Source organism: Mustela nigripes, chromosome 11 (genome assembly GCF_022355385.1).
Source record: "Mustela nigripes isolate SB6536 chromosome 11, MUSNIG.SB6536, whole genome shotgun sequence".
NCBI classification, from domain to species: Eukaryota; Metazoa; Chordata; class Mammalia; order Carnivora; family Mustelidae; genus Mustela; species Mustela nigripes.
Genome location: NC_081567.1, coordinates 37,385,881 through 37,401,377, shown reverse-complemented (window position 1 = coordinate 37,401,377; position 15,497 = coordinate 37,385,881). Strand labels below are relative to the sequence as shown.

Genomic DNA, 15,497 nt, shown 5'->3' with positions numbered 1-15,497 from the left:
GTGAAAGACGGCAAATGTCCAGGTTTCCCTAGGGCTTTGTACCCTTGTCTTCAGAGTGCAGGAGGCTTTTGCGGATGGGGGCAGAGAGACTGGCTGCTGAGGAGACGGGAGGCATCCGCCTTCGGGGGGCGGGGTTTCTGGGGAGAGCTGGGGGCAGGGCTGGTCCACACCCTCCAGGGTGGCCTCCCTGCACGGGGTGACCTCTGTCTCAGGCCACGTGGGGTGCCTTGAAGATGGGAGTGGACACTAATGTCGTATGTCACATGGTTTCTCTGTCACCAGACCCCACACCATGTAAAGGGCTTTCCTGCCATCGCTCCACAAGGGTGGAGAACCTCCCCTGAGCCTTTTCTGCCACGTGGCACTCAACAGGCCACAGATGACCTATGCCAAAGAAGAGGTGGGAAAAACACGGACACTTTTTATCCTGGAAGCAAAGCGTGAGGCCAGGGGACCGACAGCTGTGTGTACCAGACATGTCGCTCAACGTGCTTCCCAATGCCTTTTTCTAGAACCGTCCCCCCAAAAGCACATCCCAGGAAGGGTTCTGGGATGACCCATGGAATTCCAGAGCTGTCCCCACCATGAACTGGGGGCTACTCCAGAGCCTGGGACGATCCAGCGGTCGCCTACGTGGCTCCACTTGGCCCTCACAAGCCTGGTCCCATTTCATAAAGAGTAACCCGGGAGGGGCGCCTGGGTGGCTCAGTGGGTTAAAGCCTCTGCCTTCGGCCTGGGTCATGATCTCAGGGTTCTGGGCTCGAGCCCCGCGTTGGGCTCTCTGCTCCATGGGGAGCCTGCTTCCCCCTCTCTCTGCCTGCCTCTCTGTCTACTTGTGATCTCTCTCTCTGTCAAATAAACAAAATCTTAAAAAAAAAAAAAAAAAGTGGCCCTCCAACAAGGGCAGATGCTGTCTGGCCACCGGCGCTCACCCGGGTTCGCTCCCCCACAGCTGGATGGGACGGAACCCCAAGGACACGTCACCTCTCATGTTGATGACCAGAGCCTTCCGCACCATCTCCGTGATGGTCTTGACGGCGTCGCTCTGGGATGGGACATAGGCGAGCTCCCAGGCATCGCCCGGCGGGGGGAAGCTGAAGAATAGGGGCAGTTCCCGGATGGACTGGCCGGGGTAGACGGTGGCATTGGGCACGTTTTCCGACTGGATCTTCAAGCGGAGCCAGATCAGGATCCCCGAGAACAGCAAGGGCAGGAAGAGCTCCAGGGCGGTCACCAGGACCTTGCGCTTCTGGAAGAGGAAGGGGAGGCTCTGGCTCAGGGAGCGCAAGGCCGGCGGCAGGGGGCTGGGCTGGGCCCACCCTCGGGACACCCTTCCTAGGACCCGGCCACACCAGGGCGCGTGTCTATCTGCCCTCAGGACACCCCTCCTGGGGCCCAGGCACACCGGGGCGCGCACCCACCTGCACTGTGTAGTTCTTCCAGAGCAGGAGCCCTAGCTGCCGGAGCACAGCCATCTTCAGGCTGCCTGGGAGGCTGGGGAGGCAGCCGCAGTGCACCTGGGGGCTGGGGTGGGAGACCCCCCTTCAGACACAAGGCCTCCTCCTGTGTCCCCACCTCCTGGCTGCCACCAGAGAAAGATACCAGCTCAGCTCTGTCAGCTCACGGAGAAAGTGCGCTGCTAGGCAGTGGCCCGCCTCCTCCCCAGACACACCCTCAGTGACGGGCTCTAGGGGCCACATGCTGCTGGTGGGGCACTCATGCTGCTGTAAACCCACGCAGGCATCCCCTGTGGTCCGGATGAACGTGCTTCCTCCTGCACATCGCCCCTCCCCACCAACTGGCCACCCTGGCCACGGCCACGGTCGTGGTGAAAGCAGACTTGGCTGGCAGAGAGCTGCGGGGCGGGGAGGAGAGGCCCAGGAGGGGGCCCTTGCCAGCCGGGCTGACCCACGGACAGGACGTGGTAGGCAGACACATGGGTGGAACAATGGCCCCTGCTCTCCTGCCGTGAACTCTCAGGACCAGTTTTTCCTGCTTTAACCATGAGGGCTGGTATGCGGCCTCCACGTGACAGCAGTCATTTTCCTCAAGAGGAAATCTGTCCCATATCACATAGCGGTCTTGTGTTTAAACCTGGCAGAGACACAGAGCCCCGCGTGCGTGAGACACCCACCTGCTGCAGAAGGAGGTGGTCTGAACGAGTTCAGGAAGACCCCACGGCGCCCAGGACACGGGTGCACCGTGGGCCCGAGGCTGCGGGCATGAAGGCTGGGGGCAGACAGGGCCGCGCCCACCCAGGGTGGGCACGAGAGTGGCGGAGGTGGCGGGCCCCTCTCCCGAGAGCTGCTGCTTCCCGACCACACGGAGGCGAGGGCACGGGGTGGGGAGTGGACAGAGTCCCCTGGTGCTCACAGTCCTGCAAGGGGGAAGAAGCCTGTGTGATGCACCTGGGAGGGTCAGAGCTCAGCAGCCCCACGCTGTCCGCCAGGCAGGTCAAGGGAGCACGACCCTTAGAGAACACAGGCACGCCGACCGCACGGCTGGCCCAGAGGACCTGCCTTGAGTGAGAGCTCTTCGATTTTTTCCAAAGACCAACTTTACATTTGGAGCCAATGGGTTACAAGTCATTTCCACGGAAGCTCTTTTTAAAATCAAACTCTTGCTTTTTAAGAAAAGATGTGGCCGTCCCTGTCGGATGATAGTTGCTCAGAATTCGCGTTAAAGGGTACACAGTGAATATTCGTAGAGAATATAACTGTTTTTTACAAATTAACCTCAAATATGCTTGTAATTAACCAAGTGGTTAAAATGAGAAGAGATTAAAGCTAAAGGAGAATGAAACGTTGTTAAGTAGCCACTTAATAAATGTTCCAAATTCTTCCAAAATTCACAAGGTGCATAAAGTGTCATAAAATCAGCTGTGGACAGTTTATAAACACACACAAAGTACATAAAAGGATAAAAAGAAATAAGACCCTCGACCTGTGGTTTTAAAAGTTTTCTAGAAGTGGCTCAAGCCAAGAGGGGAAGGCAGTGCCTCCCTCTGGGCCCGCCATCCCCACGATGCGCCCTGGCCTGGCCGGGGTGAACCTTCTTCCTCTCCTGAGAGGGAAATACAAAAAGGTCACAGCTTAAATAAGGTCGCTGGGGGACGCCTGGGTGGCTCAGTTGGTTAAGCAGCTGCCTTCGGCTCAGGTCATGATCCCAGCGTCCTGGGATCGAGTCCCACATCGGGCTCCTTGCTCCACGGGGAGCCTGCTTCTCCCTCTGACTCTGCCTTCCACTCTGTCTGCCTGTGCTCGCTTTCGCTCGCACTCTATCTCTGACAAATAAATAAATAAAATCTTTAAAAAAAAAAAAAAAAAAAGGTCGCTGGTCAGACTTCTGGCAAAGTCTGGCCAGGAAAGGACACATCTCTGTGCTTACTCTCGTCTCTCTGTCCCGAGGAGTGGGGAGGACAGAAAGACAGACCAACCGTGTTCCCAGAGTCCCTATGAGGCCAAGCAGCACCCATGCACTGACCTGGGTCCTGGGAGAGGCTCCTGGCCGTGGTCTCCCTCCGGGGCTATGGCAGGACTGGCCGGAAGGAGGCGGCTCTGTGACCAGGGCCCTGGGGTGGGGCCTGTGGGCCTCTTGAGTGCAGCGGGGTGACGGATGCCTCACGGGACATCAGGAGGGGCCCGGGACTCGCTGGCATGACTCTCCCGGCACCTCTGGGCAAAGGGACGGCGCTAGAGCATAATTTGAAAAATAAACAAAAAAACCTTTTTACCAAGTTAGAAACTGAACAGATCGCAAGTGTGTTCCTTGAAACAGAGCAGATCTGACAACAAAGAAATAAGGATGCAGGGAAACAGGCTGTAGGGGATGGGTCTTTGTTCCCAACTGATACGTGGAAATATGAGGAGCTTTCCCGTTAGACGGGCTCACCCAGCCCTGGCCTCTGCCATCACCACTCTTCTTAAGCACGAAGAAAGGAAGAGGAAGGACCTGGCCCTGGTCACACAGCAAGAAAGCTACGAGCCAGGACACGTTTCTAGCCCTGTGACATCCGAAAAGTAGTAAACCTTCATAAAATTGTATGCGTCGCTCCCACTGTGTCACGTTAGACATGAACAAGAGAAACTCTTCCCTGTGCCCCGCCACCTGCGGGGGTACCCCTCAGCCTCCTTCCAGCACCCGGCTGGCTGCCTCGTGCGTGCCAGGCTACAGCCCAAGTCCCACCGCACGCCTTACCCGCATCTGTTCTGTTTGAGCAGAAAGGAATTTAAAGGCGATTCCCAGAATTACAAAATCTAGACAGCTTTGTGGTTAAGAAAGCAAATGTACAACGGGACAGGAAGTTGAAAGTTCCTCAAAACACTTGACATTGAGGTCCAGGGTCTGCAGAAGAAGGGATGACCGCCAGGCAAAGCCAGCCCCACGCCTCCTACTCTAAGGCAAACACTCAGGAGGGGGCCACTGAGTGGCTGAGGACTTCCCCTCCAGGACTCACTTCACTCCTCCAGGGACAAAGCCAGGAAGGGAAGGGAAAGCTTCCCCCCACCCCCTCCACTCCTAAAAGGCTTGTTTGCTCACTGTTAAAATATTAAACATTACACAAAGTGTGGAGTGTTTCAGTGTTTGCTTTTTAAGTGAACGACTAAACTAGTCCAGAGTGAGTGCGTTCTGTGGCCTATGGCCTGCTGGTTTCGGGGTGCTCTTGTGGTGACACACAGGATTCCTCCGATGAGGGCTTTTCCAGTAACTTCCATGAGTTCAAGAGGTATGGGTCGTGCCAGTGGGAAGCACCCACGGCCTCCAGGGTACACGCTCAGAGCCCGGACACCTCCACTTCCCCACCAGTGGCTTTTTCATTACTGGCTTGAATCTGTCCTCCACTGTCCATGTGCCCACACCAAACAGGGTTTTGTTTCAGCATACGAAGAACAGAGGGGCGTTAATGCTTCTAGAGAAGTTGCCCCCAAGGAGGCTCCAAGGCCAGCGAGTGGACATGGACAGGGTCCTGTGTAGGGTACGCACCCTGTTCGGTGACGAGTTCCTGTCACATCCCAAGCTCAGTGCATCTCCTTCCAGGGACGCCTGAGTCTGTCCAGGCCTGGAGGATGGCATGGGGTCTCCATGACCCCACGGTCCCACAAGAGGGGTCTCCACAGAGCCAGGCCTCCACACATCACACGGCGGAAGACAAGCCCAGCTCTGCCCTCTTTCCACGGACGTGGAATAGAGATAGGGCCTTACGGGTGGTGCTGGTCAGGCCTTGGTGCTTTTCCTGAGGACCGAGACTGGTGAGGACCCCGTTCAGCTGGGAAAGCATTTCCTTATTGACCCAGGGAGTCCACAACAGTGAGTGGTAGTAAAGGTCCCCGTGTGTCCACTCCAGATAGGTACTTAACACTTGTGGGTGGAATCTGCGGTCTTCTATGACACGCAAGACAGAAAGGCATTGATTCCTCCCGCAGACACCTGCCCAGTGCCTGCTGTGTGAGAGGTGCTGACAGCGTGGAAATGGAAATCGTAACACACCCAACCCAAGACGCTCACAGCCTGCGAACACGTCCGTGTACCGTGAGTGCTGTAGTCTGAGCCAGAGGAGGCAGCGTGAGGTTCTGGAGAGGACAGAAGTCGTGTGTGTGTGTGCGCGCGTGTGTGTGTGCGCACGCACACGTGCGACACGGGGGAGGCTCTGGGAAGGCTCCGGGGAGTGGGCAACACAGGAGACCAGTGTCCAGTGTCCTGGTGGCCGGGAGGGGAGGTGAAGAGTGTGTGCGGGGAACAGCTGGTGGTTCTGAGCACCTGGTCAGGGAGCAGTGGGGAATAAGCCAGAAAGGAAAGCCGACCAAGGCCTTGGATGCTGTGCCAAGAAGTGGGGGGGAGGCTCCACACGGGCAGTAAAGCTGCTCTCCAGGTGGTTTTTTGGGGTTTGATTGTTTTCCCAGCCCATGATCTCTTCTTTCGGGGGAGGGAATTTGGGGGGGTGCAAAGGAAACATGTGAAAATATCTATTTCAGTGGATTCTGCACAGGCAAAGTCTAAATACCAGTCCGCGCCGTACAGCATAGGCGGAAAGCAGCAGGCGCGTTTACAGAGTGTGGTGCCCGCCAGCGAGGCCCAACCCTGGCCTCCAAGCGGGTTGCGCGACACCATCTGCTGGAGGAGAGGAGTGGTGAGAAACGGCACTCAGAAGTATTTTTCTCCAGAAATGAGGGGGAAGTTGGCTTTACTGATACTCAGTAAGGAGGGACTCTGGCACGCCTGCTGGCTTGTTGGCGGTCACGCACCCTGGCAGGGACAGTGGCTCTCACCCGCTGGTTTAGTTTAAGTCTCGCACGCATGCCGGACTTCATGGGATGCAGGATAGGATGTTTGGGTGGAATGAAAACACACAAAATCACGGCTGAAGCGTTATGGTACTTCGTAGGGATTTGGGATGTGACTGTGAATACCCCTGGGAACAGGAGGGGTCACCGGTCATCTTGGGACTTGGAACTTAGGACGGAAATATGTATTTTCTTTCAACGAATGTTCTAGATCTGGAGGTCCTTTTCCTTTCTCTCCACGACAATGGACCGCTGCTGCATCTCCGCTAGCTCATTTCTTTTAAGCTGAAACACTCAATTCTGTGCCTTCAAGAAAAGGCAATGAGTGAGAGTTGCGGCTTTTCGAAACACCCTGGGCTAGGAATAGAGCATTTATGAAACGGGGTGTGCGGAGCCCGGGGGCAGCGCCATCGACAGGCACACGCACATGCACACGCTAAGAGCATCCCAAGGCCAGATGCTCCACCTGTACCAGCAGCCCCTAAACACTTAAACGCTTAGCACCGCCCACCCCCTGCCCCAGCAGCAAGCGCCCTTGCAGGACTGGCGAGGGAGAATGAATGAAAGCCAAGTCCTGGGCTCCCAGCACAGTCTGTGTGGCTTCACGAGGGTCGTGGGGTCTATTGGCGACACTGCCAGAACCCGGGACTGAAGTAAACAGAACCCGGAACCAGACCTTCAGACAAGAACTCAGGGTTCACCAGGACTTTATAAATGGGGTCCAGGCTTGCTCACACGGCTTTCTTCGAAAAACAGCATACGGGATGGGGTGCCCAATTGGCGCCGTCACTGGGGCGTGTGAATCTTGCTCCTGGGGACGTTGAGTTTGAGCCCATAATGGGCATACAAACTACTTAAAAAAAACTAAAACAACCTGTGTTTTAATGACTGACCTAGTGGCAGTAATACGTTGGACAAAGTGACCGTGTTCACTTCGCTTCTTGTCCCTTTAAGAGGTCCGTATGTATGTGTGTTTCTGTGCCCATGATATTTGGTGTGGTAGTACACGGCTTTATTTTATAAATAACTAAATGAAACATATGGGGGTGCAAACTCAAATTCTCTCACACATAGCAGCGTGCAAGAAAAAGCTTGTGGACAACGTATTTACACAGCGGCCCTTGCACGGATGAGGTGGGAACAAATCCCTGAGGCCTGGTCATGGTCCGGGAGCCCCAGGAGGCTGGGTTCAAGGCTGTGGTCACTTGTATCGGAAGCCCAGCCGGAGACCCGGTTTGCTGGCCTCGCGCTCATCACCACCACCTGCCCTGTCCAGGGCTGGGACAGCTGTCTCCTTGGGGTCATATGGCTCCGAGTTCACAATGAAGCTCCACACAGGGGCTGAGGGGGGGGGTGCATTTTTAAGGCAGCGGTGTGGCCCAAGGGAAGCTATGAGGAGAGATTTCCACAAAATCTGTGCCGCCTCCTGCTTTGTTCCCCCCAGCTGGAGACTCGGTCCCACTCCTGTCCTGCAAGCGGCTCTGCCTCTCTGGGTGTAGGAAAGGAGGTAATGAGGCGACCGGAGATCCCTGGGGACAGGTAACCATGGGTTTCTGCAGCAAGCGTATTACTCGGCTCCTGCAAAGGTACCAGTCTGCCTGTTGACTCCAAATCTGAGCCACTCCAGGGGACGGGGGCTGACACGCCCCATGCTTTCCCAAGGGGGCCTGGGCCTCCTGGGGTTTTGTCTTCTTGCAATATCATTTCCCAGTCCAGTCCCAGTCCTGCTGTGAAGCAGGCCTGGATAACCCCAGCCCAAGGGTTCTTCACCCTGGCTGCACAACAGAATCTTCTGGGGGGGGGGGGGATGCTTTAAGACAGAAGCTGAGGGACGCCTGGGTGGCTCAGTTGGTTGGACGACTGCCTTCGGCTCAGGTCATGATCCCGGAGTCCCGGGATCGAGTCCCACATCGGGCTCCCAGCTGCATGGAGAGTCTGCTTCTCCCTCTGACCTTCTCCTCGCTCATGCTCTCTCTCTCACTGTCTCTCTCTCAAATAAATAAATAAAATCTTAAAAAAAAAAAAAAAAAGACAGAAGCTGACATCAGAGGCCCGCCCCCCGAAGATCCTGCACTCTGGCCTGGTCATGGGACCTGTCCCAGGATGCCACCACCATGCAGCCAGGGTTGAGACCTTCTGCTCTTGTTGGAAGCCGTCCCAACAAGCTGGAAGCAGCTTCTCTGATGTCTCAAGGGGGCACTTGTCTCATTCTGTCTGATGCTACAGTTACTCATGAATCAATCATTCCCTTTAGCTCTATCCTAAGGTCCCCAAGAGCAGGGACCACATCCAGTTCATCTTTCCATCATGCCCAGAGTCGTGCCCATCCTTCTCCCCTGAGTTCTAGAATGTTTTCTTTTCCCTCCACCGACTCACTAGCAGACAAGTCTACTGTCGTCTTGGGAAGCTGGGCTGGAGAACAGACAATCAAGTGGGGAGTCTTCCTGAGCCTTCCCGGTTTAGACTAAGTCAGAACAGGTTCCCATGAGACCGGCACATGCACCTTGTAAGGCTAGTGTTTTTTAAAAAGCCCCCGAGCTGATCTCTCCTGTTGCAAACGGCTGTCTCGTCAGCATGAGGGGAGATCACCAGAGATGGAACAATGTCATCCTGTGTGCCAAATATGATGACCGAATGTGCAATTAACAAAGAAGAAGAAGAAGAAGAGCGAGGAGATTCCCAGGGCATCCATTTTTCTTATTTTCCCTTGATGCAAACTTTCTAGAGGAAAAGAGCCTTGATCTTTTCAAGTTTACCCAAGGCAGCACCCAACTGTTCAGAACTGAATGACACCGTTGCTCAGGAGAAAAAAACCAGCCTGACTCATTTGAACCCTGCCCGGGTCCCTGCTCTGTCACCGGCTGTCAGTCACCCATTCAACAAGCGTTCCTCCATCCCCTGTTCTGTGCCAGGCTCAGGCTCTGTTCTGGGAACCCAAGCCCTGACCAGACCCAGGCTGGCCAGTAAGTGGGCTCACAGTGCAGCAGGCAGAGGGGTCAACAAACAGAAATACCCGATAAGGCAATGGGCTTTCTTTAGGCCACGTCCAAGGAAGTGAGGCGGGGGATTCTGGTTCGCACACCAAGTGTGCACCAAGTACAGGAGACAGGCCCTGCCCTCATGAGGCTACAGGGTAGTGTGTGAAAGCCGGATCCGGTGTAAACGCAAACTCAAACTATGGACCCACTGACCATGGACCCCAGAGGTTACTGAGGGCTGTTGCAGGCCTCTCCACCTAGACCAAGCGTCCCCGCCTTTCTGCCCGCCCCTGAGCTCCCAACACGAGCACTGGAGCACTGGCCCCCCGATTCTGGCTCCCCGGAGTGAAGGGCTGGGCGCAGGCCGGACTCCGGGGTGGGAAGCACTCCCACCCACCCGGGAAATCTGCGCGAGGGATGAGCCAGCAGCATCCCAGTGGCCCTGTTCTGCGCTCTCGGCCTGGCGGCTGTAAGGCTCTACCGGGCGGGCGCCCCGAGTGCCTGCCTGGCGTACGCATGCCAACAGGGCCACCCTCCCGGCTCGGCACAAAGGGTGCCGCGGCGCGTCCAGCTCCAGGGTTCGCGGAGGAAGCCGCCCGCGGGGAGGGGGACACGCCCAGAGGCTCGGCCCGAGGGCAAGCGTGAGTCAGGGCGGCCTGGCGCTGCAGCCCCGCCGAGGTGCACCTGTCGGGCGGGGCGGGGCGGGGCGGCGCGAGGGAGAGAGGGTGGGGGGTCCGGAGCAAGCCGGTCAAGCGGGGTGCGGCCGCGGGGGCAGGACGGCCGGGAGGAGGACGGCCCGGAGCCGCGAGCCCCGGGAGCAAGCGAGCGCGCGCGGCGGGTCCCGGCGGCACTCACCGACCCTCGGCGCCAGGGCGGCGGCGGCCGGCGCGCTGCCCTCTCGCGGGGTCCCCTGCCTCGGGCCCGGCTGCGCTCGGCCTCGCGGCGGCGGCGACACCGACAGCCCGTGCTGATAGCGGCTGGGCAGGAGCCGGCGCTGACCCGGCGGCGCAGGCTCCTGCAGGGGGCGCGCCGGCCGGCTCGCGCGTGCGCAGTGGGCCAGCCCTGCGGGTGCCCGGCCCGCCCGACGCCCCGCCCCGCCCCGATCCGCCCCGCCCGCGCCTGCGCAGTGCCCCCGCGCCGCCGCACGGCCGGCAGGGGGCGCCGGACCCCAGGGTGGGGCGGGGCTGCATCCACCTGCCCTTTGGAGCGGCTGGAGCAGACGCCTGCCTAGCCGTTCCCTCCAGCACTCCCCTTCTTTGGGCGCGGTCCCCTGTGTCGCGAGGGAGGGCGACTGGCCCCCTTGGACCTGGTGCGGACTGCCGGGCGGCGGGGAGGCCCAGGGGTGCTGGGTGGAGGGTGCAGAACTTTCTAGAAAACGGCCGGGCGGATTGGAAAGCCCAGCATCCTGCGGTGTGTCCAGGGTCACGGGGCGGAGTTCAGAAGGGCGGGACGGCCTGGGGGCCATGAGGCCAGGTGGGGGCCACCTGAGCTGGGAGGTCGTGGGTTAGGGTTGCTAAAATCAGAAACAGACGGAGACGAGCCTTGCGTAGCCCCTGAGCGGACAGAGTTGGTCTGGTCCTGGGGCAGAGCTTAGGGTCGCCGTGTTTCTCAGGACTAGCCTGACCCGGGCCGCTTCTTGCTGGTGCCGCTGCGAACGATAAAACGGGAACCGAGGGCCCGGGTTGGCAGGAGGCGAGCGCCGAGAGGGGCCGCGTTGCACCGAGCACGCCCCGCGGTCCGGGCTGCCTGCCGCGCCCGGACGCCCCCCGCCCCGCGGGCGGGCCTGCTTTGCTAGCCGTGGTTTGGCGTGTGCACAGTCCGTGTGCCCTGACGAGGCTCAGTGACTCATTGCTTTCACGGGGGCTACTGGGGAGCTCTGCCCAGGCCGGGGCCACCTCAGACGCTAGACGCGGGGGGGGGGGGCACCTGCAGCGGAGAGGGTCCTGAAGCTGGGCTGCGGCCACCATGGGTGGGGGAGAGTCACCTGCTGCGGAGAGGTCACGAGACCAGGCAGGGATCAGCTGGGACCCGGAGGGTCCTGAGGCCGGGTTGGGGTCACCTGGAGGTCGGTGAGGTCACGTGGCAGGGGCGGGGCGGGACTGGGCGAGGAGCCTGGGCTGGAGTCTCGTGGGCGGCAGCGGGGCAGGGCCAGGGCCAACAGTCGCTGCGGGCCGACCCCCTCGGGTCCCCAGCGCCCAGACTGAGCGCCGCGTCAGGGCCATAAGGCTCGGGGATCGTCCCTGTACGCTGGCTGCGTCAGCGCTTCCCAGGGCGTACTTGGGGTGGCCGCACCTGCCGTGCCCCGTGCACCTCTGCGACCAGGAGGCCGCTGATCCAACCGTAAAGTAATGACCTGAGTAGGGAAGCTTCGGTCCCTGCCACCCCAAGACCCCGGATTAGCGATAGAGGGTCTCCCTGTTACCGTCTGAAGCGGTGCTGTTTACCTGGGTTTTTGTTGGCCTCTTTTCCCTCTGTCTCCTTCACCAGAAGGTGGGCTCCATGAGGAAAGGGACTTGTCTAGCTCACCGCGACATCTCAGGGTCCTGGAGTGCCTGGCAGAGAGGAGGCACTCGGTAAATATTTGTTGAATGAGGGGTCAGATGTCCTGGCTTTGCTCTGGACCCGGCCCCTGGACTAGTGCGGGGCGTGTCATTTGACAGCTCTGAGCCACCATCTCCTGTTCCTCAAGTCAGGATGCTAATAGACTAGTAATAGTACCAAACTCAGAAGGATTTTGTTTTCGGGTCAAATGGGAAAATGAGTAAAAGCTTATCCCGATGCCTGACACATAAGCACTAAGGAAGTGGTAGTCCCAGGTGAGCCTAGCGGGGACTTACCAGCCTGGTCTTCACGGAGCAGACAGCCGTGAAGCAAATAAAACCCCCAAACCCAACAATGGAAAACCCGACTGAAAACAGTTATAGTCGAGGTGGAGGAGTGGATTATTAATGTGTGGCGAGCATCTTAAAATACCATCTCTCCCCATCGTCGCTCACAGCCCTCACCCCCGCCCCCAGCCCAGGTTTCCGCTCAGAAACTCTATGAACCTCGCTGACCGGCGTCTTCCTCACTCTTTCCTCTTTCTGGAACCAGTCTTTGCCATCTCCAACTCATACTGGTTCCACCTTGCAATTTCCCCACAGCCCTTCTAAACCTGGATGGGTTCTGCGTGACCCAATCCAGGAACGGAGCGGGGCTGGGTCAGACTTCCCTCAGATGGAAGGTGAAGGTGGGGACCAGGAGGAAGGACTGCGCTAACCGAGAGAGACGCCTACAGAATAGTGAATGAACCTTTGTTCTTGACCTTGTTAGGGTGCTTGTGTGGTAATTATGATTAGTCACCGCAGTCATGAACCTAGAGGGTACAAGGCCACTGGCAAAGGAAGACGTTCTGTGGGAACATTCTAGGCTCCAGACACGTGGTCACAAACGACAGCCCACAAGGGGTGAGCCCTTCGGATGGATCCTCAACAGTCACTCTTTTGCTCAAGGCTCACTAACCCTAGACGGTGTTGATGAAGTCCCAGAACCTAAGTCAGGTTCGGTGGGGTGAGGAGGTTCGGAGCCGACTGACTAAAGAAAGAATTCTTAAGACGTCATTGGTGCAAAATGGTGGTTTATTAAAGCACGGGGACAGGGCCCGTGGGCAGGCAGAGATGCGGCCGCCGCGCCGGGTTGTGAGGAGTGGTTGGTTATATACACAGGAGTTGGGTAGGTGAGGACAAAGGGGTGTTCAGAAGGGCTATTGGGGCAAAGAATACTATCAGGATATTGAAGGCTTAGTTACTATCAAGTAAAGACAATTGAGAGTCTCCTGGTGGAATGTTACATTCCTGCTATCAAGCATCCCTGTTAATGAGATTTAGGTTTAAAGACAATTGGGAGTCTGGTGGAATGTTACATTCCTGCTATCAAGCATCCTTGTTAATGAGATTTAGGTTTAGAAGAAATTTAACTTTATTTACTTTTCCTTCTACCTCCACCTCCTTTGGTTTTTATGGAGGGGAGGGTAACATTAGGCTTGAGGAACTGAGTTCTGTGTCTTTGGAAATTGGGCTATTGATAAAGTAACTTCTTTGTTGTAATCTCAAGGACATTTGTAAACTAAGGGAGACTCCTGTCTTGCAGGATTGTGATCTCAGCAAGTTAACTATTTATCATTTTATGGCAGTCAGGGGTGCCTGAGGAATGCTACACATATGGAGGGGAGCGGGCGAAGAGGGGGTGCAAGGCGCCAGCCCCTGCCCTGTCCTCAGCCAGCCCCCTGCTCCCTCATCAGTGTAGCTGGTATTCTTCCAAGTGGAGGCCCAGTTAAGGGGCATAATTTATCCAAAGTCACACAGTAGATGTGGGACTGGAGCCCAGGTGTTCCGATGTTGGGACTCCTGGACTCCTGACAGTCTCTGGGAGTAAATTACTCACACTCACATATTGTGAAAACATGCCAGGTCATTCATTACAGGGGATACTCCTTGGGGTTCCCGTGGCTCAGACATTTCTCAAGATTGATGTCAAAAATTAAGGTTATGCTCAAGGAAAACATAGGGCTTTACAAAAGGCAGTAAACCTTGTCATTGCAGAAGTTGGCTGACATATTTAGATATACACTTGTACAGGGGCGCCTGGGTGGCTCAGTGGGTTAAAGCCTCTGCCTTCGGCTTGGGTCGTGGTCCCAGGGTCCTGGGATCGAGCCCCGTATCGGGCTCTCTGCTCAGCAGGAACCTGCTTTCCTCTCTCTGCCTGCCTCTCTGCCTACTTGTGATCTCTGTCAAATAAATAAAATCTTTAAAAAAAAAAAGATATACACTTGTACACCCTCTATGCTTTTTAAAAATGGAACCAATTTGTCAGCTCCTGTTTCTTTTGCAAGGACACAAATACTATCTCCCTTTCCATCTGTATCTGTCTGTGCTTATAGATATGTACGTTCTTGTACAGCAGTGCCCACGTTGGTGGTATTCAATACAGAATTTCAGAAGACAGCTTCTCTGATTGTTTCCATAGGAACAATGTTATAATTGGAGGCTTCGTTCTAGACCAAGGGCTGTACACATACTCCTTCGTTCAGTGATGGAGAGGCATTAATATTGTAGTGGTTAAAACTGCTTATGGACTCTGGCCACACAGCCTCGAACTGAATCCCAGTCCTTAATGCCTCACGTAACCTCTTCGTGCCTTGGTTCCCTTGCCTAAAGCAGGGAGCACATAGTACTCACTTCATGGGATTGCCGTGAGGATTCAAAGCTTGGAAATAAGGAATGCTTCAGAAATGCTCGGCACTTAGTAAGGTGCCAGTTCCTAGTTTTGGGGAGGTTTTGAGTAAAGCCTTCTGTAATAGTTTGTATATAGGTTTTGTATAAGAGATGTTATTTGTGTCTGTTTGAAAGTAAAAATGCCCTTTTTATTTCATTAACAATTTAGGGATAGGATCGTTGAATTGTATGGAAGTGTGTGTTTAGCTTTATAATAAAACGTAAGAAACACACGGCTGCACCATTTTGCATTGCCCCATTGATTTATTTATAAGAGTTCCCGTCGCTCTGTAATTTTGCCGTCACTGAAAAAATATTTTTTCCCAGCCATTCGAGTAGCTGGTTGTATATTTTATTGTGGTTTGAATTTGCTTTTCCCAGTGACATAATGCTGAACATCTTTTCCTGGGTTTATTTGCCATACATACATCCTCTTTGGGCCAGCATCTTTCGAAATTGGGTGTTAATTTTCTTACTGTTGAGTTTTGAGAGTTTTATATATTCTGGTTAGAGCTCCTTTGTCAGGTAAGCAACTTGCAAATATTTTCCCCCAGTCTGTGCCTTGTTTTCCCACCCTGTTAATCTTTGGCAGAGAAAAAGATTCTAATTTTAAACTGATTTTTCTTTTATGCTTTTCGTGTCGTATCTCAGGAAGCTTTGCTTAATCCAAGGTCATAGGGATGTTCTCCTGGAGGGTTTTTTTTTTTTTTTTATTCCTAGAAGTTTCAGAGTTTGAGGTTTTGCACTTAGGCCTATGCTGTATTTTGAGCTGATTTTACATAATGGTTTGAGGTATTGATCAAAGGTTTTTTTTTTCCCCCATACATGATACCATCTGTCCCACCACCCTCTGTTAAAAAGATAATTCTTTTTCCATTGAATTGCACCTTTGTCAAAAATTGACCATATTGGTGAACCTCTCTTTTTTAACTCTTTTGTTCCACTGGTCTGCGTGTGATTTTAGTCTGGGCTTTGGCACGCTCTTT

At 55.5% G+C, this 15,497-nt stretch overlaps 1 protein-coding gene across 3 annotated transcripts in view; it reads right to left on the bottom strand.

Moving 5' to 3' along the window:
- The window catches only part of ABCA3 (ATP binding cassette subfamily A member 3), a 39,002-nt gene extending 28,759 nt beyond the window's left edge, over window positions 1-10,243 (bottom strand). The window contains exons 1-5 of one of the 3 annotated variants that reach the window (XM_059415626.1): window positions 10,115-10,243; window positions 3,484-3,692; window positions 2,135-2,377; window positions 1,422-1,582; window positions 985-1,249 (exon numbers count right to left, since the gene is read on the bottom strand). In XM_059415626.1, coding sequence (XP_059271609.1) covers window positions 985-1,249; window positions 1,422-1,475 — 319 coding nt within the window. In that variant the 5' untranslated portion in view covers window positions 1,476-1,582; window positions 2,135-2,377; window positions 3,484-3,692; window positions 10,115-10,243. The remainder of the gene's footprint in view (window positions 1-984; window positions 1,250-1,421; window positions 1,583-2,134; window positions 2,378-3,483; window positions 3,693-10,114) is intronic. The other 2 variants (XM_059415624.1, XM_059415625.1) reach the window with 2 other exon arrangements.
- Between the last annotated feature and the right edge of the window lie 5,254 nt (window positions 10,244-15,497).